This window comes from Penicillium bovifimosum, assembly GCF_028826915.1.
Source record: "Penicillium bovifimosum strain IBT 22155 chromosome Unknown utg000002l_segment0_segment0, whole genome shotgun sequence".
In the NCBI taxonomy this organism is placed as follows: domain Eukaryota; kingdom Fungi; phylum Ascomycota; class Eurotiomycetes; order Eurotiales; family Aspergillaceae; genus Penicillium; species Penicillium bovifimosum.
The window spans coordinates 2,884,010-2,909,696 of record NW_026622711.1 but is presented as its reverse complement, the minus strand read 5'-3'; the positions used below and the strand labels follow the sequence as shown (position 1 = coordinate 2,909,696).

Genomic DNA, 25,687 nt, shown 5'->3' with positions numbered 1-25,687 from the left:
CCCAAATGCAAATAAAGAAAATGTAAAAGGATTTCCCTCAAACGCCATGATCGCAATGCCTCCCGGATGATGTACAGTAGCCCGACGGCGAGTATGATACAAGATAATATGATAAAATACACTGGTTCTCAAGAGGATCCATCGACTTTCCCAGACACTTTTCTTTGGCGTCTGACTTTCGGTTGTGGCCCATTGACAGTCTGTGTTGATGTCTGTGTTGATCCATGAGCCAGAAGCCCGGAGACAACCACATTTGCACCCTTCTGGATGCTCTCAAAGTCTTCTGTCACACATGGCGGGTGGATATAGATTTCTAGTGTCCCTTTCAGAATGTTGTTTTGCAAAGGAGACTCCGAAACAAGCGGTTTCCCCAGCTTGTCTAACCCATGCTGCTTTAAAGCCTGCTCAAAAGCCAGCCGCACTCTACGTGCACACCAGGAGCGCACCACCCGCTTGGTCGTCGTAATTTTTGTTGTTGATACCCGCCACCACAATGTGTTTGGGTCACGCTGCGCACAAGAATGGACGACTTTGGGCCGGATTGGATGGAACGGGGCTTTCAGATACCGTGCGGCGACGGGTGGAGTGTTGCAGCTTGCCCAATACCGAGCTACGAAGCCAGTAGTTGGGGCAAAGTGCTTTGGTGTCATGATGGAGGAGGATTATCGGTCGTGAGCGTATGTTGGTCGGACTGTGAAGGATGAGGAGAGTTGCAGCAGATTGATATCATGTCGGAATTTGAACACAACAATGTGGAGAAGATAAGAGATGTCTCATATGTTGTTGAGGGAGAGGACCATAGAGTGAGGCACAGGCTCACAAATAGTATCATATAGTGATCAAGCAAGTCTTGGAAGTAACACGACTGTATCGCGAGCCCAGTTCTCAGAGATTGGACGAAAGCAGCTTCGTGCTTATTTGTTCGGACGAGGCACACTGAGCAGAGGCAAATTAGACAAGACCGAAAGATAGTCCAGCCTCTCAGAAGAGCTGACAACACCTGGTATCCCTGATCCTCAGAGAAACCCCTCAACTTGCTCAGTGACCTACTCTCTGTCAGTGTCGCCTCATCTTTTTCTGCCAATCTAATCGAGGCGGTCAACCCCGAACTTTCCTCCGAAATCCAGGCATTCAGGCATCAGGGAAAAATCCACAATAAGCGGGCAAATTCGCTGACGCCACTGGGCAGCTAGTGCCTGATTATGTAAGGAAAAAGGTTTGAATACCGTGCGCAGAGCCCCCCACCTCCTTCCTTCTTCAACCTCTCTCACTCTCCTAGTCCACTGCGATTAGGCTTGTTCAGATCTTTGTAGATCTCACGAAAACACTACAGAGAGACTCGACCCAGGTGAAGGTCGCACACAGCCGTCATGCCCAAGAATAAGGGAAAGGTAAGAGCGCAAAATCTCCAGCCCCCCATCCTTTGTGAATATCCTGTTCGCCACTGTCGCCGTTTCTTTACGCTCGAGGATAGCCACCTATTCCTCGAGTAGGAACTTGCAGAAGGCTTTTTTTCTTCTTTCGCGGAACCACCGATATGATTACATGTGACATCTTCTAACAACTGAGTACAGGGCGGTAAGAACCGTCGTCGCGGAAAGAACGAGAACGACAACGAGAAGCGTGAGCTCGTTTTCAAGGAGGAGGGCCAAGAGTACGCTCAGGTCGTGAAGATGCTGGGTAACGGTCGTCTAGAGGCTCTCTGCTTTGACGGCGAGAAGCGTCTGGCTCACATCCGTGGCAAACTCCGCAAGAAGGTCTGGATCAACCAGGGTGACATTATTCTCCTCTCGCTCCGTGACTACCAGGACGAGAAGGGTGATGTTATCATGAAGTACACCTCCGACGAGGCCCGTTCTCTCAAGGCCTACGGCGAGCTGCCCGAGCACGCCAAGATCAACGAGACCGATACCTACGGTGGCGAAGGCTTGGACGACAACGTCGAGTTCGACGAGGACCGCGAGAGCGAGGACGAGAAGGATATCGACGTCGACGAGCTCTAAGCTCACCCCCTTCCACCCCCAGAGTTCGATGCTCTGCCCTGCAAGAATACAAATCCCTCCGGTATTCTCCATGTTCGCCAAACCCTTCTTCTGCTGCTCGCCGCTGTCGGCCTAGTGCCGTGGCTCCTTCGCTCCGAAACCGCTCTTGGCTACTTGCCAGCGAGGCATCTTCCACATCCGATTCTTTCTGTACATTTGTCCGAACGGAACAAGAGCTTGAACGAAACCACCTACGACGCTCCTCCTTTCGGCTTGCAATGAAGATAGGACACACTCCCACTCTGGCGCTACTACGACAACTTCCCAGGGCTTGAAGCCATCGAACAGAGGGTCCCCGTGTTTGTCCATTGGCGATATTGGAATATGAAAAAGTCATTCGATTCCATTCTCGTCCTTTTTGCAAATAACAGGGGATCATGACAGAGACCAAAAATGATCGCTATGCACACGTCATGAACCTGTGTGCTTGTTTTCTGCATTGCATTGCATGCGGTGTATCTACTCTGCCAGCCTCGACTTGCTTTTCTTTCGTTCTTTTTATGATAGAGTCATGAACTGGGCCACGAGAATTGAAAATATTTCTAGATTTGCCACTACAGGAGTTCCTTTGTAAACCAAGTTAGGCAAGTCGTCAGACCATAATCACAATACATCTACGCTGCGTATATCTACAACCTCTGTATACACCCAACTGCCTACGTTTTACGAGAATAGACCTTGGATAGGTAGTCGAGTAGTTAGGTACAGGTTCTATTGGTCTACGTTATGTATGTCACAGTATGTATTTCATCATATCAACCAAATCAAGACCCCAAACTCCCCTTCCCCATAATCGACCCCTCCACACACTCCCCACCCCCAAACATCGCCTTCGCCGCCGCCTGCCAAACACTCTCCCTCTCCACATAATTCTCCAATGTATAAAACAACCGACACTCAGCCGCCTCATAAACAAACTGCAGTGGAGTCTGCCCATCCTCCGGATCATACTCATTCCGCAAATTCAAATTGCCACTCCACTGCAGCGACGCCGTCGTGCTGGGACTGGACTCATTGAAAGCCTTCCACTCGGCGTCCGTCAAGAGCGGAGATCCACTATTCACCGAATCTGCTATCAGTCCATTCGCTTGTGCGATGTACCCGTTGATATAGTTGATTCCGAGAGACTGGCCGCCCTTCACGCCGCCGACTCCCTGCATTGGTTCGTTGCGGGGACGGCCGCCGAATGTAATTGTGCGCACGCCTTGGCGTTTCATTAGCTTGACGAAGAATGCGCAGGTTGAGACGCAATCGCCGTCTGTGATCTGTGTGGTGGATATGTGTTAGCTCTTTTTCTTCTCGGTCATTGTTTTCATGTGGACCTTGTCACTTACAAGGGCGATGTTCTCCGCTGGGAAGTATGAGCTATTTGGATTCAACGGAACAGGTCCGTACCCGTTGATAGGGAAGCCTTTCGAAGAAGTAGAAGTGTAGTTGAAGTTGGCTAACAGACTGGAAGCGGAGCTTCCCAGGATATCATGCGGACCATACATATCATCCCAAGAACTGAAGTCTATTTTCTGGTCTGGACGGACCATCTGCCGATACGCAAAGACATTGCTCGTATCTGTGCTATTGTCGCGCGAGTATGCCTTTGTGAGATACTTGGCAGCATCGTGGGCTCTGTAGCGCGTCGCCGTATATGGGACCGCATGAGGGAAGAATATACGAGACAAGTCAATGCCAATTGACATGTATCCACCCGGGTTGGATGAGAGATCAATCAAGACATTCTTTTTCCCGGCTTCGGTGGCATTCTGCAAGAAATCAACCGCCAGCTGGGCGACTTCTGCCGCGCTGGATGAGAATGTGGGCAGGAATATGATTGCTGTATCTTCGAGACCCGGGACTTTTGAGTAATAGCCGGCAATTGAGTTGGCCGAGTTGCGCCAGGTGGTGCTAGGCAGTCCTGCTATTTCGGAGGAGGCTTTTTCGGCGCCGGATAGACTGCTTGGTGCTGTAGACAAGTCGCGGGGGAGACATGCGATGTTGTAGAGGTTTGTGCCGTTCTTGTATGAGAAGAACTTCTCGCTAGGCGTGGCTGTCTTTTCAATCGTCTTTTCGGTGCCGTTTCCGAACTTGAGGGTTAACTGGGCGCCCTCTGTCCAATCTCCGATGGATGCCCAGATTCCATTGACGTTAGTTGGGGTATTGGTGACGCTGCGGGCTGGTGCGGGGAATAGTCGATTATACCTGGGGGCAATTAGTATCATTCAAGTATACTATCGAATTAGTACCCACTGTGCATCGCGGTCCTGGAGATTCTGCCCAGCAGCATATAGTTCAAGGTACGTAGCTGCATCAGTGCCGTTGATGGACACCAGGGGCGAGACAGCTTTTGAGACAGTTCTTTGTAGTTTCGCATCATCTGAGATGTTAGCCGAAGAATAATTGACATTCATGTTGAATCGGTCATACCTAAAGTGTACACTTGGGGAAGTGCGAGCCCATCTGTTGAGATCGAGACGAGAGGCATATCGATTTGGTATGTGAAGATTGACTGCGAGCATAGCTGGAAAACCAGATGGCCATCATGGGCTGTTTTGATAAGTTGCGTGAGTTCCAAATCCATCTCGAATTGACTGGTATAGCTGTTGCTCTTGACTTTGCCCAGGATTGTATCAATTCCCCCTAAAATGTCCGTTGAGGGCATGGTATACCCCGAAGGAGGATCTAACGAGACTACTTAGTCACGTCAAATGAATATAGGTGCTCGACGAAACTTACTCTTCAAAATGTCGATAGTCGATTGAAACTCGAGGATCTTGCGAGCTTGATGCAGGAAATCAACGGCACGATCCGACTCAAACGGCATCGATAGCAGACACCGATGTGCCAGGTCGTGAGGCACACGGGCACTTACTGCGATCGTTAGTTACCAAGCGACTGATGATTGAAGGGCAACGTACTGTGGTTCTCGTTGGCATCTTCTACCAATTTGCTAATCTGAGCACATGGCTCGACATCGTTACTGTCATGTATGGCAGCGACAACAGCTGCCAAAATCGGAGTCAACACGGTCGTGAGATGCATGTTGGTGAGTTGGAGACATCAGGGGTGCCATATTATTTGTGACCTCAGATGGACCCATATCTCCACTCTTTCTCAGGGGATGAGCCCTTACTTTGGCTCCTGATGTTCTGTTTTTAGATGATCTGCGCCAAGACAAAGGCAGGGCTTATCAGTCGACATGGGCCAGGCTTAAATCGAGAGCCTAGAACGCGGATGTCTCGGGTGTTTACTGCTTTTACTTGCTTTTTTTGACTGCTGATGGGGTAGAATATGAGAATGTGACGATGGTTGAGACTGTTACACATCACAAATGACGGTATCAAGTGACGTACTCACACTACTCAGCACACGCCTGAACCTGCTTAGAAGTTGCATGGTGGCATGAATTGACTACATATGGGGGAATCAAGTGAACAATCAAGATCCATGGCCGAATCGATCAATCAAATACGCTTTTCTGGAAGAAAGCAACGATCTTACGTGCAGCTTCCTTGCCCACCAGGGGATCAAGCTGCTCCACTTCCATATTGGCGATCTCGCTGATATTATTTGTTTCAATGATCAGCCGCTCCAGGGCTTGTGGAGTCACCCCTGGTACAGCCCGCAGCATATCCTGTGGAAGGAGATTGAAAGTACGGTGCTCAATCCCAGCGGCAGCCATGACATCGGCAGAGCCAGACGAGTCAGTGATGTCAACATCAAGACCATACTGGACTGCTCGAAGGGGATCTGGCTCCTGGGCATTCTTTTTCAGCTCTGCAAAGATCTCGGCTGTCTGATACGGGGAGGACGACCAGACAATTTTGAGTCGTGGAAAAGCGAGAGTGAGAAGCACAAGTAGATGCTGAGCGGACTTCGGATTCGAAGGATTGGCGAGAGAGCTGCTGCTAGTACTGGTCGCAGTACCAGAGGACGAGAAACCGTAGTCTGTCATAAATGTCGGTCCTGTTGGGACGGAGGCGAAGGCATCAAAAGTGAAGGATTTGTTTTGGTCAAACTCAATCAACAGCAACGGAGTCTTGTAATACTGGAGCATGGTCTCTGCCTGATTGTAGAGGCGACCGTTCTTGAGAGAGCTGATGAGATCACGAATCGATTTTCTTTCGACACAGATATCTGGTGTGAGGATGTAGTCGCCCACGGTGAGCTGACAGGGAATCACTATCATATTGTTGCCATGCAACAGGGACGGCAAGGCGCTTCGAAATTCCCGCACGTCTACTACAACGCGAGGCGGGGCTGCAGTCGCTGCCAGTCGCCCTCCTCCTGCGATACGAGTATTGACCGTTCGAAGGAACTGCTCTTGGGGGTCATCGACCTTTTTGTCATGCGTCAATGTGACAGCCATGTTCTAAGATGAAGTTAGCTAGCAATTGGAACACTGAAGTCGAGTAACGCACCCCTTTCTCTTTGATCAGCTTTGTAAACGAGTCTTTCTCTCGTCGAACAGCACTGAGGTACCGCTGTTCCTCGACAGAGCCACCGTAGTACATAAAGTATACCTTCACATTGCGCCCTGAATGAGAGCTGCGATATACCTCAACCCGCCGAATGAAAGCAGCATCGGGTTCGTACATGATTATGTATCGCGGACGCACTTCCTCAAGTATGTGCTCATCCATATCACCATCGTAAGGGTGTATCATAACCAGATCGTTCATGTCATACAGTTCGTAAAAGTCTTCCATGTCCTTGAGCTCATCGACAATCACTTCCTCTTTCTGCGTTTCTTCCATTTCAGTGGGCTGGATCTCGCTCAGCAGGCTGGTAACCTGACCTGGCAATTCCACTTCAGTTTGCACACTGCTATTTGGCACACGGCCTGCAGCTGAGGTGACTGCGCCGCCGCCACGTACGCGACGACGCTTGTTTGGGGGAGGCCGTCCTTGATGTGCAGTTTGGGGCGCCGGGGATTCCGAAGGCTTTCCGGTTCTATCATCCTCCGCTGACTGTGACAAGTTCTTATTGACGTTCGAGAGCGACCTCTTCCAATTGAGATAGTCTCGCAGCCGGCGTCGCATCATCAGCTCTGCGGAAGGCTTATCCTCGCTTGGACCATCATTATCCTCGGATTCTTCAGACCGGTGAGCAATATTTGCATGCATGGTGCCAATATATTCGCGAAGCTGGCGGCATATCCGTTGATCACTGCACATGATCAATATGGTGCTATTCGATTGATCCATACTCGCGGGATGAAGGTAAGCATCGTGTTCGATTTCTGCAAGAACATCTGCTAAAACGTTCCACTTTGGTAGTTCTTCTAGAGCCGGTTTCAACTCAGGAGAAAATGTAGTTGACACTGAAAGGTGGGACAATTCGTTGTTTAGTTTGCCTTCATAGACCCGTGCTTTGGCTGTTTGGAAAAGGACGTGGGCAGCATCAAGGAAAAGCCACGGAGAGTAATTATGCTTGTTGGAGCCGGGAGGCGGAGCATGCGCGGATACGATAGTATCAAGATATTTCACGAAAGATACCGCATCGTAGCTCAGCAAAGCACTGCAAATCTGTTAAAAGTGAACCCTGATAAGCAATGCGAGAAACATACTGAAGGACTGCTCGTAGGTCTGTCAGGTCGCTGACAATTTGTCTTGTCCTGAAGCTCACGCGATGCCAGATTGGATCTAGTTGACGTCGAATGATCATGTCAAAATTCCTGTGCAAAGCACTGTCCAATGTCCACTCTTCCATGTCCAAGCCGGTGTTACTTTTCCTGAGCTCAGTGACACTGATCTCTACACATTCCAGAACGGCATTCTGGATTTCCCTCATTTTGTCGCTCATGGGAACCTCCAATTCAATCACTTCTGCTTTCCGATCCCCTTCTAGCGACTCGGCAACAGACACGTGGAATCGAGGCCACAACGATGCCTTGCGTAGGAAAAGATTGCGCAGCATGTTGGCTAACGGGGCAAAGCCGGTTGTGAAGGGTTCCGGCGAGTCCGAGAATGCCTTCAAGAAGCCGAACTTGTTCGATTGTCGGTAGATCCGAATAATGAATGCCTCAAGGGACGTTGCCAAAACTTTATCAGCATGCAGAATAATCATCCCAGTGACCTTCTCCGGATCAAGAAGCTCTAGAAAGATCAGCAAGTGTCTTGAGGAATCATACTTCGCGCACATACTCGATAACAAGTCCACAACAAGTATTCTGGATGTCACACTCAGAATACCACCTTCGGCATATATCTTCTCTCTGAAAACTCATCAATATCACTGCAATTGACGTGGCAAGATCCAAGGCACCCACCGCATCGAGACTGTAGCTTTCTCGGTATTGATCACTTTCAGACCCCTAGCAAGCGGGGACTTGCTGGTAGCATAGTGCTCCGCCAATGCTATGTGTCGACTCCATTAGAAACTAACTCCGGCAGCTCAGTTAAATCGACATACCCTCTCCAATCCATTCATTCTCACGTTCGTCTGCACCCACCACTAAGACCAGGTTGTTCCCCGCGGCATCGTAAAAATGTAGAAGATTGGTTATTAAATGCAAAAGGCCTAAGCCGCGGGCAAGGACAACAAGCTCATCTTCGGCGCGTAGTTCGGTGAAGAGCTCCTGCTGGTATTGCTTCTTGGGGTTAGCTACGGGTCTGTGACATCACTGGTAGATAGATGCAATACTTACCAGTGGCAGGGACAGCTTCACTGGCACATTAGAGCGTTCTGGCGGCATCGGGAGCACTTCTCGACGCGTGGGGGATGAGACATCGGGTCAGCGAAGATGTCGCGCGATCACGTGTGCTATGATATATGACGTCATAATGGACCACCAGGGCTGGCCGCTGGTGTAGCCTCAGCCACCGTGTAGGTACTGTACGCAGTATGCACAGAGAGACGGATACAATGCGGCCAGAGAAGAGTAAGACAAGAAGCTGGATTTATTGTCTACGATTTTAGCCTTTTCTAAGATGGCTACCTTTCGTCCTTAGTCTACTTAGTTCAGGTCCCAACCTGCTGTAGTTGCAGCGCTCGGTAAGGAAATTCCAAGGTCGGAAACTTGGGAAGGGTTAGGATTGAATTAAGTTAGAGAGAGATAGAAGGATAGTGCTCAGTGGCGTTTCCTTAGTTGGACGGTTTGTTCAGCTCCTTCATGCGTGCCTCGAGTTCCTCCTTCGAAGCCTTGGAAGGCATGTCTACGAACTGTCAGTCACAGCCGATATAGTACTGGTAGGCATCTTACTGTCTGGAATCTGAGGTCCCTTGGACAAAAAGTCTGTGGCAGATGCCTTCTGTTGTTCTCCTTGCTTCTTGTCCTCGCTGCCTCCCTTTTGGGGTGCAGATGGGAAGTCCGATGACTCAGGAATGACGGGCATGTTGGATATGTATGGAGTAGCCTTGTATTTAACTAATATTGGCTTCGTTCACTGGTACGAAGATCGAAGAGATCTAGCCTTTGATGAAGAGTGGTTGTAAGTTGAAGAATGGAAGTAGACTTGAATATAGGAAGCTCGATGTTTGTTATATAGATCTCAGGCGGGATGACGTCGGTGGTCAATTTGCAACAAATAACAGGAAAGAAGTTGCCTAAACAAAAGTTGAGTACAACATGAGGATGCAATGATGGCAAATTCCTATGTAGGGCCTTTTCGTGATCCGAGAACTGCGGTGCATATAGCATACTGGTGGTATGTCATAGCCGGGAGCTTCAATTGATGCGATTTCGGCGAATAATCAACATAATATACCATAAGTTCGAAAGGTATGCCCAAGGAAGGCCATCGGTCTTGGTCTCGGAGAAATTTCAAGTACGTGAACTCACAGATTAAACGGGCTCTTTCGTACAAGAAGGTAGACCATACGTTCCCCAAGGACTTCCCCAAGGACACATTGGTACGTAGTCTCTTGGGAAGCCCACTAGTATAGCTACTAGACGTAAAGTTCGAGTGATTATTTGACATTTCACTCCATTTACTTCTTTCTAGTGAGAGATCGCTCAATATCAAAGACGGTAGAATGGACTGAGCCACAGAATAGTAGTACTAGTACATATAGTACCACGTGCACGGTGCACGTAGGGCGGTGCTGCGGCAGCACTTCGGCGTCCTGGACCCGCCCCGCCTACTCTCAACTCCGGCTCATCCTTCCCCAACTCTCAAGGCAACCGCCGGTCGGCTCCTCTCCAATTACTCCTATTTCAAAAGCTCTGAAGCTTCAACTCAATCACCGCCAGGCCCTTATACTTCATTATCGTATCAGTCGGTGTGTTGAGGGGCTATTCCATCCTTCGAATATACCCGCCGGGCTGCAATGTGTGCTCTCCTCACATAACAACCCCCTCGATTATCACCTTCACCCCTCTAAACTTGGCGGGGCTCCCCTCAATCCAACATGCCCTCCATTCTCAGCGATGCCGACAAGGAGACTGTCAAGCGGAACGTCCCCAAACCCGCCAACAAGATCCTCGCCGTAGCTGTCGCGCGACTCTACGTCGCCTACCCCGATGGGCAGAAATGGACATATACCGGAGTCCAAGGCGCTGCGGTACTCTGCAACGATCTCGTAGGAAGGACTTTCTGGCTCAAAATTGTCGATGTCTCGGTAGGTGAACTATATTGAGCTGGGAGATCAGCAAATGCTGACAATGCTGTTTCTTGCAGCCTGCGAACAGGGGCGTAATCTGGGACCAGGAGATTTACGATAACTTCGCTTACAACCAAGACCGAACCTTTTTCCACACATTTGAACTCGAAGAATGTGCCGCTGGTCTCTCCTTTGTCGATGAGAAGGAGGCCAAAACCTTCATGAAGAAGATGCAGGAGCGCGAGAAACATGCAAGCAAAGAGACCACCAAGACACCATTCGCATCCACACGCGGCCAGGGACCTGCTCCTGTCTTGAATGGGAAAGTAGGACGCTCATTGTTTGGCAGCTTGTTGCATCGTTCGAGCCCAGCGCCGGCGCCGCCAGCACCCGCTCCTTCAATACAGATTGCACCTCCACCCCCGACACTGGCCCCAGTGGCGCCACCCGCCGCGCAAGCTTTGCCATTTGATACAAGCGACCCGTCCTGGAAAGGACTGCTGGATGAGCTGAAAGAGATGGGAATCACTGAAGACCAGATTGCCGAGAACTCCGAATTCATCAAGGCTTACATTGACCAGAAACAGGCCGCGGCGGCCGAATCTGCCCCCACCGTGGATCAGAACAAGCCCAAGGCTGCTCCTCCGCTGCCGCCTTCTGCGCCTCCCGCCTCGAAGGCCTCGATCAGTCCTCAAAATACAGGATCCAGCTCCACAAGCAGACGGGGACCGCCGCCCCCGCCCCCGCCTCCGTCACGGAAGACACGATCCGAAGCGCCAGAAGAAACGATTTCTGCTCCTCCTCGTGAGCCGTCACCGCCTGCTCGGAGATTCAATGCACCTCCTCCATTTGCAGATGCGGGCAAATTTGCTGAGCCCGCAGGCCCTGTGCCTCTGCGGCGTCCACGCGCAACATCGAATGTCAATCCGGGGCCTCCACCGCCCCCGCGACCACCAAAGACACCGGTGGACGATGGTCAACATGGCCAGTCAAGTCAATCACGATTTGGGGTACCGCCTCCTTTCTCTGGTGAGCGCAAGGTTTCTGCGCCGCCGGCACCTCCCAGCCGTAGCCCAGCGCCGGGTGGGCCTCCCCCTCCACCGCCTCGTACGGCGAGCCCAGCAGCACCACCTCAGCTGCCTCCCAAAGTTCCGCCCATGACCACTACAACTGGGCCTCCTCCCCCGCCCGCCAGAGGTCCCGTCTCACCTCCACTTCCACCCCCGCCCGCGCCTCGACCCGTGCCAGCTGCACCACCTCCACCACCTAGGGGACCAGTCTCACCACCTCCCGCTCCACCCTCAGCTCCTGCATTCTCTCCCAGCATGCCTCCACCGCCGCCCCCTCCAGCGCCTGGATCTGCTGCACCTGGGGGCCTCCCACCGCCGCCTCCACTTCCGGGCCGTGGTGGTCCCTCAATGCCTCCTCCTCCCCCTCCTCCAGCCCCTGGCTCTGGGGCACCAGGAGGACCACCACCGCCACCTCCACCACCTGGAGTATCTGGAGGTGGTCCTCCTCCTCCTCCCCCACCTGGAGGCGGTGCTCCACCCTTGCCCAAGGTCGGCGGACGTGATGATCTACTAGCGTCTATCCGGGCTACTGGTGGCAGTGGAGGTGGTGGCTTGCGTAAGGTCAAGGACACCGAGAAGAAGGACAGGAGTGCTGCCTTAGTACCAGGTGCTGCTACGGAATCCGCGGCTGCAAGCACAAGCGGAGGCGGCGCCCCGCAAGGCGGGTTGGCAGGTGCATTGCAAGACGCCCTCAATAAGCGAAAACAGAGAGTCAGTGGAAGTGGTATGTATGCTCCCATAATGATTCTACGACTATATACTAATACCTTAATTAGATGACGAGAAAGACAACGACGACGACTGGTGAGTGTTAGTGCTGGTATATTCATGCGTCTTTCAAGATACCAATGGCTTTTGCGTATTCCTGCGAGCATTGACATCATGTCTCTTGGTTCAGTGGTTTACCTAAAAGTTGGTTTCAAGCGCTTAACAGAAGAGGCATGGTGATGGGACTTTGTATATAACTTTCAATGGCAAATGCAGTGGATGAGGGAGAAAGACTTTATGCTTTCGAGATGTAGAGGCTCTTTCTTCATAACAAGGACAAAGCTGATGCTCCATTTGACGGGGCACAAGTCGAGCTGGAAGTGCCACCGCCCACCACTTGAGCCGGCGGCGATGCCAATAGTACATAACTGTTCCAAAGTCGAGAATTCAACTCTAAAACGTTCTAGATACAGCAAGCAGTAGCTGCAGTACTGCGTAGTTCAATGTTCCGACATCTGCACACACAGTAGGTTGATACACGGACTAACCTTGTCCCGAACGACGGGAAAAAAGCGTATCTGATCTCATCGGCAAAACTTGCGTACAGCTTGGTCGACAATTCAGAGACATGCTGTCTCCGAGGCTATCTGCACCTTCTGCCTCTCTTCTACGCTTCCTACGGTCACAGTCTGAATTCTCCGCCTCGCCATCACCATGCGCTTATCCAAAGCGTCTCGCCAACCGCGATAAAGCCTTCTCGACATGGTCCCCGAGACTCTCGAGTTGGATACGCGCCGAAGCACCTCACCATGGCTCTACAGCAATTGACACCAGCCTACACAGCATTCAAAATGGGAGACAAAATTCCTCCAGAATGCTGCCATCATCGGTGTCAACGCCGCTCAAATTCACGCGCCATGCGTCGACCAAAGGCCGGCCTCTGCTCCGACGACTTTTCCCCTTCAGGCGAAATCAAGCTTCAGAGTACAAGAACGAAGGTCCGTCCGGCCCGGGGCTCATGGACGAAGGGACGGAAGGAATGTTCAATATTGGCCGTAGTCTGTCAGCCAAGGCGACGAACGAGCTGCGAATACGATGCACGGAATTCGACATCAACGGCGATGTCACACTTGTGAATGGAGAGTTCAGGAAGCAGGAGCTGATCGCCAAGGTTGGTGAAGAGGACGCGGGTCTACAAGCTCAACATTTGCTAACCAATGGATTGCGACGTAGTACGGGCTTCTTCCTCGAGATCTCCGCAAGATCGACTCGTCCACCCTCCCCCATATTTTAGTGCGACCTAGCGCCATCCTCATCAATCTCTTGCATTTGCGAGTCCTCATCAAAGCGGACCGGGTACTTGTGTTCGACGCGTACGGATCAACGGATTCGTACATGCAATCGCTGTTCGTTTACGATTTAGAAGGAAAGCTCCGCCAGAGACAAGTCCAGGGCGTCGCTCAGCCTAGTCAACCGCTGCCGTACGAGTTTCGCGCGCTGGAAGCCGTTCTCATTAGTGTCACGAGTGGTCTGGAGGAGGAGTTTAACGGAGTGAGAGATCCCGTTGTGCGGGTTCTGCGTGCGCTGGAGGAGGACATTGATCGCGATAAGCTTCGGCATCTTTTGATCTACTCCAAGAAGCTGGGTACATTTGAGCAGAAAGCCCGCCTGGTTCGAGATGCTATCGACGATTTGCTGGAGGCAGACGACGATCTGGCAGCAATGTACCTCTCCGAAAGAGCTATTGGCAAAGAGCGAGAAGAGGATGATCACCAAGAAGTGGAAATGCTTCTAGAGTCATACCACAAAGTGTGCGATGAAATCGTCCAAGCCAGTGGCAACTTGGTAACTAACATCCGCAACACCGAAGAAGTGTAAGTCCCACCGCTCATATCAACAAGGGAAAACGACTAATGCAAACTAGTGTCAAGGCCATTCTCGACGCGAACCGTAACTCGCTCATGCTCATGGACCTCAAATTCAGCATTGGAACACTCGGCCTCGCAACAGGAACTCTATTCTCCGCCCTCTACGGCATGAACCTGAAGAACTTCATTGAAGAATCCGACTTCGGCTTCGGCGGTGTCTCAGTAATCTGCTTCGGTCTCACCGGTATCGTCTGCGTCTACGGCCTCGCCAAATTGCGCAAGCTCCAGCGAGTCCGTATGTGGGGTGAATCAGGCGTGGGAGGCTCCTCCTTCGCTGCACTTTCTCCCAAGCGCGGCGTCCTCGGCGGAAACCGCAATAATTGGCGCGCGGATTCCATTGAGCCGGTTTGGGGCAGTCTGCCAGGCGAAGCCCGATCCGAGCGCATGAAACGTCTCAAGGAACACGCGGCTCAGACTGCAGCCCAGGCTGCGGCGAGAAACATCAAATCGGCACATGCTACTTCCCAGGCCGCTGCGCAGGCTTCGGCTTCGGCATCTGGCAAGGCTCGTGCGGCAAGCGGCAAAGCTACTGGAAAGGAGGCGGGTGCTCAGGCTGAAGAGCCTGTGGTTGAGCCTGCCACCAAGTCCGTTACATGATACGAAGCAACTAAGGACTCGGTTACCCAGTGCATTGGCGTTTGAATTTATGGACATTCGACTCATAGCAACGGAGTTGAACAGTGTTGTAACAATATTTCTGTACATTAAAACACTCTTTCCTCTATTCCCCCACTCCATGATTCATGTTCAATTATAGTGTGAATAGATCTAGCATATGCGGCGACATACCAATACCATTCTTCCAGTACTTTCTAGGTTGAGATACCTATAACCCTAGAAAGACTACACTCTATCCTGACAGATGAAGTCACAGTTCATTAGGGTATCTTAGCATGATGCACCGTTCCCTGTCCCAGACGAAGACATCTCGTCCTCTCAATCCAGAGCTTCGCAGCTCTCTCAGCACCACCATCTTTAGCGCATTCCGTCTCAACTATCTCCCTAATCTTCTCCAAAACACCCTCCCTCCCCAGTTCCTTTTCATTTTCCCGTGTACCACTCCTACACCCTCCAATCAAAGCCATATTAACCGCACCAGGAGTTCTGAACCAAGCCCTCTCAACCTCAAACCCAATCTCCTCCGCAACACCCATCGTCTTCGCAGCCAGAGACCCAGCCATCGACATCCAAAACCCAGCCTCAGTCTTCTCCTCCAACTTAATCGCCCTCAACGCCTTCAAATCCCCAGACTCAGGCTGCGTCTGCTTTCCACCCGACTCCTTTCCCCCATTATCATCAACCATACCGTCCTCCCCGGACCCCCTCCTTTTCCCCGGAGGATATCTAAACTCCCCACCAGCAAGCGACTTCGAACAACAAGGAACAACAAAAAACGGCAACGGGTCACGCGGACACGCCAACGCAGCCATCAACGGAGTCCAAACCGTAAGCTCATCCGCATGATCCGAGATCATAAACGTGCCCCCCGGAAATCCACCAGTATGTATCTCAACACCCAGCTCCAGTTCCATATCATCTCGCCCCTGCGAGCCTAGTACATCCGCAAAAGGACCAGGAAGAAAGATCCTCTCTTTCAGACAAGCTTGTACTTCAGCCGGGAATGTCGTCCACGACTTCCGACGACAGGCGTCGTAGCCGACACCCTGGTATCCTTCTTTCAGGAGGATATAGACGAGGATCCCGTTTCCGCAGGCTAGATCCACGAAGCTGGGGAATGGTATTGGTGCTGTGGGGTTTGGCCGTGATAATGACGGTTGTTCTGTGGCTGGGACGGCGTTGTAGGTTTTTCTCCATAGTTCTATTAGACATGCTGCGAGAGATATATGTTCGAAGACTTGGGTTGGGAATTCGAGGTCTTCGGCCCAGTTTTTCTGGAGGGCGTCTGCGTATTGGAGTTTGAGGCGGGCGTAGGTGTTTTGGATTAGGTGGGGTGAGATGCTGTTTGGGGAGGGGTCGAGCCAGGAGAGGCTGACGTTTCGGGATGTTGGCCTGCGCTCCATTTTACACTCAGAATTTCAATGAATGATGGTTTTTATGGGGGATGTCTGAAGGCGACATCCATGGATGATGGCGGATGTATTTGCCTGGCAGAATATTTGATATTCACCTGATCTTCAGTGCTAACAGGGCGGAGACTAAGGCGGCGAGTAGCTTGAGGAGCGATAAGCATTATCCTTATCAGCCCCACGTATGACGCAAATCAAATCGGGCCCTGATCTGAACCGGATTCCACTTTTTCACAGTAGAGACGTGTCTGATTCTTCTTTTCTTTCCAGCCATTGCAGTCTTATGTACTATTACCCCAGTATACCCAATCGATAAAACCACAATGGCCCCTCGCTGCTTCATCATCCGCCACGGCGAAACAGAATGGTCACTCAATGGCCGACACACCGGTCTGACAGATCTGCCCTTAACCGCGAACGGCGAGAAGCGCATCGCAGCAACTGGAAAGGCTCTTGTCGGGAATGATAGACTGGTTGTTCCTAAGAAGCTGGTTCATGTGTATGTACACACTCTTTCTGCATGATACAGAACAGAATCCAGAACAGAACTAACCCCGCTCAGCTTTGTCTCACCCCGCACCCGCGCCCAGCGCACCCTAGAACTCCTCGAGATCGGCTGCAAGGAACGGTTGCCTTGGAATGAGCAGCGGAAGCCGGAGGACGAGGAGCCGATCCGGACTGAGGCTAAGGTCGAGGTTACGGAGGCTATTCGGGAGTGGGATTATGGGGACTATGAGGGGTTGACGAGTAAGCAGATCCGTGAGCTGCGGGCTGAGAAGGGGGAAGGACCGTGGAATATTTGGACTGATGGGTGTCCCGGTGGAGAGTAAGTGGTTGATTCTTTTTTCTTTTCTTCTGCTTGGTCTTCTGATTCTAGACTGTTTTCTGCTAAGGCGTGAATCATTGTCATCAAGTATTTGTCCATACTGACATCGATTTTAGATCCCCCGAAGACGTCGTCCGTCGCCTCGACGCTCTGATCGATGAAATCAGGAACAAATACCAGCGTCCCTGCTTCGAGAACCCGGATGAATCCAAGGGTGATGTCTTGGTCGTTGCGCACGGCCACATTTTGCGTGCTTTTGCCATGCGTTGGACTGGCAAGCCGTTGACGGAGACGTCATTGATTCTTGAGGCTGGTGGTATTGGTACACTCAGGTAAGAGCAGACTCGAATATTCGGAGCAGAGCATCGCTGACATGTGGGAATAGTTATGAACACCATAGCATTGACGAGCCAGCCATCATTCTCGGTGGTCAATTCGTGGTGGAGTAAGTACTCAATAACGACAGATGGAGACACGGATATCTATGAACATATGTTAGCAATGACCGATAAAATATCCTCCCTCATAGAACCCTTAGATCCGTGATCCTGAAATGTAAGCCACGCCCACTCACCATTAAATCCCACAATCCTCAAATCACGACAATTCAATCCTGATTCGATATTGATTTCAATCCTCCTCACTATCCTCCTTCTTTACCCCCTCCTTCCTATCCGCATTCCCCTTAACCCCCTCCTCCCCCAGAACCTTAGCAGAACCCATAAACAGCGCCCCAACATACCCACCCAGGAACCGCATATCTCCCGCCTGCACAGCAGTCATGCGGAGCAAGTTCTCCGTATCCGCGAGATTGGCGTTGAGCTGCGCGAGCTGCGAATGGAGGTGTGCGTACTGCCGCGTTTTGGCGGCGGACATTGAGGGTGTTGAGGCGCCAGTGTTATAGCCTGGCGTATAGCCTGAGTTGTAGGTGGTGTTTGGGTTTGTGTTGATGGTGTGGGTGGCTGTTGTGTTGTATTGGCCTGTTCCTGGCAGGATTGAGGCGCGCGTGTAGGTTGTGTTTGAGTCTTGGCGGCGGTGGGATGGGAGTGGCATTTTGGAGATTGGTTGGTTGGATGACTGAATTGATTGGATTTTTTTTTGGCTCGGGATATGACGGTATTTGTAGGTGAATTTGAATGTTGCAGTTTGTTGTTGTCTGTTGTCTGTCGTTGATATTTGGCCGCGGGGAGTCACGTGGTGATACAGATATGCTACATTTGTTGAGGCCTTAGTGCCTCAGGCTGCATGTTTGTCTGCCAGAATGCACCTTGTTAGATAGCCCCTTTGGTCCTCTCTTCCTCCTTTTCTCTTTCTCTCCTCAGTCCACTGCTATCAAGTTGCTAGTTAATGACACATTTCATCCGACATCCACATATCATCCACTAGCCTCTTGTGAACATTTTAGCGCGGTTTACTACTGTGTACTAACTACTAAGTCGCAGCTCCCCGTGATCTCGTCGAGGTGAAGGATGAACCATTTTTTGGCTGGTCCCCGCAGGTAGGAAGCTGCGTACAACATCTTCTTCAGGGACGTGTCGTATCTCCGTGGGTCGGAGCTGAAAACAAGATGTTGTTGAGAAACAAAAACGTCCTCGCTCATCTACTCCCGCTCCCACCTCCAATCCTGCTCCAAAGATCTCTGAGCCCGAACACTACTATGGCGACCGAGAAAAGTTCTCCGATTTTGTTTCTCAACTTGTTTTCAGCTCCGACTCACGGAGATACGACACGTCCCTCAAGAAGATGCTGTACGCACTACGCAGCCTCCTACCTGCGTGGACCTGCCAAGAAATGGTTCACTCCCCACCTGGACGAGATCACCGGGAGCTGCGACTTCTCCACCTTCGAGGACCTTAATCCTTATGCTGTCATTGAAGGCTGCCTTCGACGACCCAGATCCGGAAGCCACCGCAAACTGCGATCGCTGCGGCAAGGCAATGACTCCGTTGCTACTTATTATTCCAAGTTTATCTCTTTGGTGTCCATTCTGGACTGGAACGACAAGGCCAAAAGGTCGCAGTTCCGGACTGGACTTAAGGACGACGTCAAGCGATTATTGATCGGCAGATCCTCTCCGCACTCTTTCGAGGATTTCGTTATGGTTTAACTCTCGGTACAAACGCAGCCATGGCGAATCGGTATTCGAGTCTATTGTCTATTCAACTATCATGCACTTGAATCGAGACAAGCTGTAGCGACCTCAACGATATCCGAATGGTCTGTCATTTCGTGTGCTTGGAAGGATAAGATGATGTTCATAAGGCGCAGCGAAGGAACACTGCACCCTTGATTAATTCCCATCGAAGCGCAAACCCAATAAAGCAGATCAAAACAAGTCAATGAACCGAATAAATTGAACCCCCGCTCTTTTAGGAATGCGCCAGAGACCAGACCAGACCGTAAAGCAAAGATGAGGCTATTGCATCAAGCCAGACAAATGAGACTAGGAAAAGCGAACGAAGGCGTTGTCCGAAGCAAATGATGATAACGCAGACAAAGGACGGCAAAGGACGGCAAAGGACATATACCAGTTCAAGTGGAAAAAAAGAAATGCGCCGGCTCGGGTAGTGTACAGTCATGCAGAGAGATGGGAAAGTGGGCAGGAAAAGTTGCCGACGACGCTATATCGACATGCTGTAAGGATAAAGGACAAGAAACAGACAGGAGAGAGAAAGCAAGGATGAGGATGGGTCTCAGTCTCGGCCTCGCATAGTGGCCTTATTAATAATGCCGCGAAACAAGAGGAGTATCGATGCAGAGGAAATCACAAATCAAAAAGCGCACACCAATTTCTCCCAACCGCCCACCGAAAAGCAAAAACAAGAAAAGAAGACCCGTATGTGCCTCATGTATATGTAAAGAAGCGAGCAGCAGAGTATTGATCAATACTCCACGGATACGGGGCCGTGGTATAACGGTCCCGCACAATGACACCATGATGCAAAAAGACCCGAACATGCCCTGTTCCCAGCGGACAATGATGGTCCGGACCGAGAAGGAATGCAATGTCACAAAGAGAAACCAACCATAGGTCGCTCGTCAGTCAAGTGGGAGGTTCTCAACGGACGGGCGCCGCGACTCCTGGGCCATTGAGGCTGATCTGACTGCTGTGCGATGAGGGTTCTGAGTCGAGATTTGCACTAGCTCCACTATCACCACTCACCGCGCTGGCGCTCGCACTGCCGGTCAGATTCTGTTTAGGATAACCTTTACCGGGTAACGCGTTGCTCACCCCATAGTGTTGCTCAGGTTGCTGCGGCCCTCCCATGTTTCCATGTCCCGTAGGATAGCGTGGTAGCGGCGTACGCATGTTTCCAGGCGGCGAGGGCTGGCCATTGTGAGGTGCACCAGGGGGGCCAAGGTTGTGTTCATTCGCGATAGGACGACCCATCCGGGGTCCTCCTGGGCCAGGCGGTCCGTATGGTCCAGGGGGTCCATTGAATGGAAGGCCGGGCGTTTGACTGTTGCGGCGGCTCTGCGGGAAGGGGCGGGGTGGGAAATCTCCCATGTGGCTGGCCGTTAAAGAATTGGCTCGAGAATCCGCGTGCATCTGGCCTCGATCAACGGCTCCATATCTATTTGAGGAGTATCCCATCAACGTATGGCCCATGAGAGAATCATGGAGGCCCGGAATCTGTTGCATGGCAGTCTCGCTCGCGCGTTTCTTACCACCAAAGGCACGACTGAACGCTGAGGAAGAAGGGCGGCTGCCAGGACCCGCACCATTTGCGCCAAATTCAGGGTTTTTGCGTAGCTGGCCTTGGCTGGGGCCTTTACGCGTTCGGCGAGAAGTCATGCTCATCATGTCCACACTGTCGGGGTCGAAGTGGGGAATCGCCATGTTGTTCATTGGGTCGAAATAATCCTCGTCTTCTTCATCAAATGCCGCAGCAGGACGGGGAGGCGGTCCACGACGCCCTGGACCAGGAGGGCCACGGCGCATGCTCATCTCCTGTTCGCGGAGCTGCAATTCACGTTGACGAAGTGCCAGCTCGCGCTCCCGTAACGTTAACTCGGAGACAGGTTCGGATGGACCCTCGGGGTACCCGTTCCCATTCTGGTGCGATACGGCTGGTACTCCTGGTTCGCCCTGCTCGTCATACAACACCAAGTGGCTAAACTCCTCGAGTCCTTCCATTGACGGGTCGCGCGGGACTCGGGAAGGGGGTGCCATGGGCATCTGTCCAGGAGGGGGACCTCTAGGCCCCATCCCAGATGGTGGGCCTCGTCTTTGTTGCGGGGGTAGGCTCATACCAGACGGCGTCCGACTTCCACGCATAGGGCCGCCGTTCATCATGGGTCGCTGCGGTGGAGGTACAGAAGACATGCGAGGAGGCGGTTGGTTCACGATAGATGCAGGTGGAGACTCCTGTCGGGGCTTATTCTGGTTTGCGATATTGACGTGATGCAGCATTGCGTACATTGTTTCGGTTCGGGGTACGCGGACGTTAGACTCCATGGCCAACTTGATTGGTGACCCTAGGAAGGTCTCGACTTCCATAGGCCGTCGGGCCTGGTAATCCGAGTACATTGTCGTCGGAGCGTCCAATGCAGTCATTTTTTCAATGGTCTTATCCCGGAAGTCGCTGGGGAACGAGCATCCGTACGCACAAGCGAGCTGCGTCAACTCGTCAATGATACCTGCTACCAAGGCACGAACACCGGTTTTCTCGAGGAGTTGTGTGTGGTTGGGAGTGTCGAAAACGACACTTGCGGGGTGGAACGCGATCGGGCTGTGAGTTGTTTAGCATGCTTCGTCCGTAGCCGCGCGAATCTGAAATCTCCAACTTACCCTATCATACGGTCAAACTGCTCTTGTCTGATATTCTCCGAAACTCTGCAATCGACCTGACCGGAGTTCAGAGTCATTGCCAATGCCGCAGCCATGTCGTTCTGGATTGACGTCGGAATAGAGGAAGATTTGTTGGTTGCGCCCACATGAATCTGGCTGGAGCTCAGATGCTCGAACTCGCTGGGCCCGGTTTGGGAAATTTCCACGTTGGAAACTAGAGAGAGGATGACATTGGTGGGGTATCTTTGTTCGAGGTGGGCTTCAACGCCGAGGGTATTTGTGGTATTCACGAGGATGCAGGTGTGTTGAGGAGTAACGACGGATTCGATCACGGAGGCAAGGTCGTAGACATCCGGCAGAGCTTTTACGCAGAGGATGACATAGTCGTAGGCATTTTCGCGTGATGAGGCTTCTTCGGGAGCACGAACGACTAAAATTCCATACAAGTCAGCCGGGGGCTCGGGCTGAAAGTTAACATCCGAATCTCACCATGACGGGGTTTGAATCGTTCATTGCCGAACGCTTTGGATCTGGAGAAGGGTATTAGCCATCAGATCGGTGAGATAGAAGATGCAGACATACTTGAATGAGACACCGTATTGAGCAACGGCCTCAAACCCAGATTTCCAGACCAGGGTAACATCGCAAGAAGTGGTTGCCTGAAGTCGCCATGACAAAAAAGCTGAGATGGCATTGCCACCGACTACACAGACTTTGATTAGCGAACGAACCATTTTGTAGTGCGATGTCAAGAAGTGAAAACTCACCGGACAAAATGCGCAGACGTGGAGGAGGAGCCATGGTCTCGAATCTGGAAGGAACTGGGCGGGAAGGTCCCAGGTCGAAAAGTCCAGGAGACAGGCTATAACACAGATCCACCGAATAAACGAGGGTATGGAAAAGAGCGAAGGGAGAGTGAAGGAGGGAAGAGGGATGAAGGACGGAAAAGAAAGTAGGAAAAAAAGGAAGGAGAGTTGTAACCAGGAGATAGTGGAAGTTTAGACTTGGGAGGGGGGTTTGGGCAGGGTTGTCCAAGGTCAAGTTTCTTTTCCACCGTTAGCTATTCCCTTTACTCTCTCTCTCTCTCTCTCTCTGGTTTGAACTTGGCACGCTTTAGGGAAAGAAGAAGAAGAAAAGGAAATCTTGGATGCAATCGTAAACTACGATCTCTCTCTTTTTGGTTTTTTTTTATTTTTTTATTTTTTTTTTCTCTGATGCTTTGAAAGCCTCAACGGTCGTGGATCCCCCCGCCTCAATCCGAAAACGGAACCAGGGAGCGATAAGAATATCTTTACAGTAGAGATGGATGCAGATATTTTGAATTCCTTCTCTTGTTCCGTCTGATTGTCTATTTTGACAGATTGTATGAGTTGTGATTCTTAGATCCATCTACAAGGTCTAGCCTCCACTTCATCTAGCCCATTTCGTGGTACTTTACGCAATCAATATCGAAGACTGAGACAGAGGATGGAGAACTGAGCATTGAACATTGAAGATTCAGCTTGGGATACCGTAAAAGTGATCTTAGGTACATCAATGGTTTCTACTTCTTCTATGAGGAATATATATGTGTGTACCTCTTGTGAAGCAGAATTGAGAGTTGGCATGTAGAGAGTGGAGAGTGGATGCCAATGTTCTATATTTAAACTGGGTTTTTTTCCTTTTCCCGATACGGCATCCTAGTCTAGTGCACTGTACAAGACTTATACGCAGTACAATGCACAATGAAAGATTACTGTAATTTTGATAATATTGTACAAAATAAATTGGCTTTCCTTGGTCCACAGGAACCATAACCAACACCTTCGAGAATCAATGAAGATCTCTATTTACTTTGTCTACTCTTATATTCTTATCCTTACGGAGTAGCTCTTATCACCTCAATGCTGACTCGAAGATCTTCTACCCACAATGTACGTCACTCACCCACCACCAGCAAACCCAAACACTCTCGCCCATGGACTGTGTGTGACCGACTACAGAAAAATACAGAAGGACCTAAGGTAGCAACGAAACTCCAGAGGAATTAGAACCGACCAAGATCGTTTATGTACTTTTGCACAATGTGCCTGAAAGTAAAATGAACCCCGGGTAAGTCTCCCGGAGGTACGCGGTAGTATAAAAACAAGATTAGCTGGGGTTCAAACCCACCAGCACAACTTTGTCCACAGTAGTATATCCAATTCATTAAATCGAGACGGAACCCCAGAAGCTTAAAGCCTTCTTTAGAACCACTAGATCTAAGGACTGGGAATGAGAATTAGGCTCTGACGCCTCAATCGCGAACACAGCATCGAACATGCATATTCACGGTACCTGACCGGGTACCTGGAGTGGTTCGCACAACGTGCAGGCGAGTACCTCTTAGACCTGTACCCTGATCGACATCCCGTTGTCAATTGAACTGGTATACAACATCGTATCACAATAAAATGGCCACCGGGCATTGTACGATGTACGATGTACGATATACGTCGTACGACATGGGATAAGCCCTCCGAGGGTCGGACATCCCCTCCCCCATCCCGACATTCCCTTGAACACCTGGGAGAAATGCTGTGTGGAAGAAACAGCCATTGTGGTACAAACGGATAGTAGGTCGAAGCATAGACGCCCGATACTTGTGCTCGAAGTATTCGGGAACATTTGACCGATTTTACTGTGTACACTGCCATCCTTAGTTCGCTCGCAAATAACTAGAACCTGTTTGAGTACCGGAGGGCGGAGGCTGATCAAATCAGTACAAGGGATATTCAGGATCGACCCTCCGCATGCCTTTAAAGGGGGAGGCGGGTGTTGACAATCCCAGCATGCCGAAGAGTGTAGGGATCGACGCGCGTGTCGATGCTTGCAGCTCCGACCGTATCAAGGGATCATTTTGATCGTGTGGACATTGTTCGGGGAATTTTTCCCACTCAATTTTGACGGTGAAGTAAGGATAGTGCTGTTTCAAGGCATGCTCAACTATGTGTACATAATAAAAGTGCAAGATATGCAATATGTCGCCGGGGTGCGTTGGTCCAATTGCGAAAGAGCCAGAACGTGGATCAATCACATCTCCTGTGTGTCGGGGGAAGCTCATCACCTCGAACCAGTCTAGACCTCTGGGGATTCGACGGTGTATCCGTTAAGCTGTACAGAGTACAGTACATAGTGATACATAGTGTGGAATCTAGACATGCATCTGAACAAATGGTAAGCTATCATTCATCCGTCGAATGCGCTGGTGGAATTGCAATCATCCGGTATGTACGATATCGAACGATGTTTTCGACACTTCTATTTTGAAGTACGATGTATATGATTGTACACGTCCGAAGGTCGATACATGGCCATGCCGACAGGTGGCAGGGAAAACCACGTTTGCGGAGAGCCGAAAACGGCAGATCATCAACATCAGAGAGTTCATCTTAACCATAGTGGTTCCCCTCAGCCACAATTGTCTTTAGCTTAGAGTCATGACTCCATGGCTTTAAGATGGAAGCCACAGATGTCATGACAACACTACAATCTGAACATCAAGAGGTTATCATTGGACTTGAGATTGTAATTGTATTTATGGGGTTCGGTATTTGATACATCGGCTTACCACTTAATCTATTGTGTACAATTTACTATATCGGATGCAAGCCGTGTCCCACTGAAAAATTTAGTTTCTCCGTGAGACCCAGCTCATCAAGCCTAGAGCCCGGGCTCGTGTGCAAATACGCATAGTCCGGAACCTCTCGGATGCAAAAAAAGGAGAGAACGGGTGAAATA

The 25,687-nt window shown here is 50.8% G+C and overlaps 12 protein-coding genes across 12 annotated transcripts; 5 read left to right on the top strand and 7 right to left on the bottom strand.

Annotated features, from left to right (window-relative positions):
- Window positions 1–128: 128 nt before the first annotated feature.
- On the bottom strand, window positions 129–650 carry N7515_002291 (uncharacterized protein; the record flags this gene model as incomplete). Its single annotated transcript, XM_056663035.1, has 1 exon — window positions 129–650. The coding sequence occupies one exon, from the start codon at window positions 648–650 to the stop codon at window positions 129–131; it is 522 nt and encodes a 173-aa protein (XP_056525148.1).
- Window positions 651–1,370: 720 nt separating this feature from the next.
- N7515_002290 (translation initiation complex factor eIF1A) lies at window positions 1,371–2,003 on the top strand (the record flags this gene model as incomplete). The annotated part of the gene is made up of 2 exons (XM_056663034.1): window positions 1,371–1,391; window positions 1,575–2,003. 2 exons carry the CDS (start codon window positions 1,371–1,373, stop codon window positions 2,001–2,003), a joined length of 450 nt encoding a protein of 149 aa, XP_056525147.1.
- Window positions 2,004–2,806: 803 nt separating this feature from the next.
- On the bottom strand, window positions 2,807–5,075 carry N7515_002289 (uncharacterized protein; the record flags this gene model as incomplete). Its single annotated transcript, XM_056663033.1, has 6 exons — window positions 2,807–3,307; window positions 3,377–4,235; window positions 4,284–4,410; window positions 4,461–4,715; window positions 4,770–4,904; window positions 4,952–5,075. The coding sequence occupies 6 exons, from the start codon at window positions 5,073–5,075 to the stop codon at window positions 2,807–2,809; spliced, it is 2,001 nt and encodes a 666-aa protein (XP_056525146.1).
- Window positions 5,076–5,493: 418 nt separating this feature from the next.
- Window positions 5,494–8,730, bottom strand: N7515_002288 (ssDNA endodeoxyribonuclease RAD1; the record flags this gene model as incomplete). Its single annotated transcript, XM_056663032.1, has 7 exons — window positions 5,494–6,405; window positions 6,455–7,553; window positions 7,603–8,131; window positions 8,180–8,250; window positions 8,305–8,392; window positions 8,448–8,625; window positions 8,683–8,730. The coding sequence occupies 7 exons, from the start codon at window positions 8,728–8,730 to the stop codon at window positions 5,494–5,496; spliced, it is 2,925 nt and encodes a 974-aa protein (XP_056525145.1).
- Window positions 8,731–9,119: 389 nt separating this feature from the next.
- Window positions 9,120–9,370, bottom strand: N7515_002287 (uncharacterized protein; the record flags this gene model as incomplete). The annotated part of the gene is made up of 2 exons (XM_056663031.1): window positions 9,120–9,190; window positions 9,238–9,370. The coding sequence occupies 2 exons, from the start codon at window positions 9,368–9,370 to the stop codon at window positions 9,120–9,122; spliced, it is 204 nt and encodes a 67-aa protein (XP_056525144.1).
- Window positions 9,371–10,385: 1,015 nt separating this feature from the next.
- On the top strand, window positions 10,386–12,455 carry N7515_002286 (WASP family protein; the record flags this gene model as incomplete). The annotated part of the gene is made up of 3 exons (XM_056663030.1): window positions 10,386–10,595; window positions 10,655–12,371; window positions 12,424–12,455. 3 exons carry the CDS (start codon window positions 10,386–10,388, stop codon window positions 12,453–12,455), a joined length of 1,959 nt encoding a protein of 652 aa, XP_056525143.1.
- A 528-nt stretch (window positions 12,456–12,983) lies between these two features.
- On the top strand, window positions 12,984–14,880 carry N7515_002285 (CorA family magnesium transporter; the record flags this gene model as incomplete). The annotated part of the gene is made up of 3 exons (XM_056663029.1): window positions 12,984–13,526; window positions 13,589–14,229; window positions 14,280–14,880. 3 exons carry the CDS (start codon window positions 12,984–12,986, stop codon window positions 14,878–14,880), a joined length of 1,785 nt encoding a protein of 594 aa, XP_056525142.1.
- Window positions 14,881–15,161: 281 nt separating this feature from the next.
- On the bottom strand, window positions 15,162–16,304 carry trm44 (tRNA (uracil) methyltransferase; the record flags this gene model as incomplete). The annotated part of the gene is made up of 1 exon (XM_056663028.1): window positions 15,162–16,304. The coding sequence occupies one exon, from the start codon at window positions 16,302–16,304 to the stop codon at window positions 15,162–15,164; it is 1,143 nt and encodes a 380-aa protein (XP_056525141.1).
- A 190-nt stretch (window positions 16,305–16,494) lies between these two features.
- Window positions 16,495–17,585, top strand: N7515_002283 (histidine phosphatase family protein; the record flags this gene model as incomplete). Its single annotated transcript, XM_056663027.1, has 5 exons — window positions 16,495–16,546; window positions 16,611–16,809; window positions 16,873–17,136; window positions 17,253–17,468; window positions 17,522–17,585. 5 exons carry the CDS (start codon window positions 16,495–16,497, stop codon window positions 17,583–17,585), a joined length of 795 nt encoding a protein of 264 aa, XP_056525140.1.
- Window positions 17,586–17,766: 181 nt separating this feature from the next.
- Window positions 17,767–18,189, bottom strand: N7515_002282 (DASH complex subunit HSK3 family protein; the record flags this gene model as incomplete). The annotated part of the gene is made up of 1 exon (XM_056663026.1): window positions 17,767–18,189. The coding sequence occupies one exon, from the start codon at window positions 18,187–18,189 to the stop codon at window positions 17,767–17,769; it is 423 nt and encodes a 140-aa protein (XP_056525139.1).
- A 604-nt stretch (window positions 18,190–18,793) lies between these two features.
- On the top strand, window positions 18,794–19,243 carry N7515_002281 (uncharacterized protein; the record flags this gene model as incomplete). The annotated part of the gene is made up of 1 exon (XM_056663025.1): window positions 18,794–19,243. The coding sequence occupies one exon, from the start codon at window positions 18,794–18,796 to the stop codon at window positions 19,241–19,243; it is 450 nt and encodes a 149-aa protein (XP_056525138.1).
- Window positions 19,244–20,194: 951 nt separating this feature from the next.
- N7515_002280 (ketopantoate reductase family protein) lies at window positions 20,195–22,729 on the bottom strand (the record flags this gene model as incomplete). The annotated part of the gene is made up of 5 exons (XM_056663024.1): window positions 20,195–21,869; window positions 21,929–22,358; window positions 22,418–22,458; window positions 22,511–22,631; window positions 22,696–22,729. 5 exons carry the CDS (start codon window positions 22,727–22,729, stop codon window positions 20,195–20,197), a joined length of 2,301 nt encoding a protein of 766 aa, XP_056525137.1.
- Between the last annotated feature and the right edge of the window lie 2,958 nt (window positions 22,730–25,687).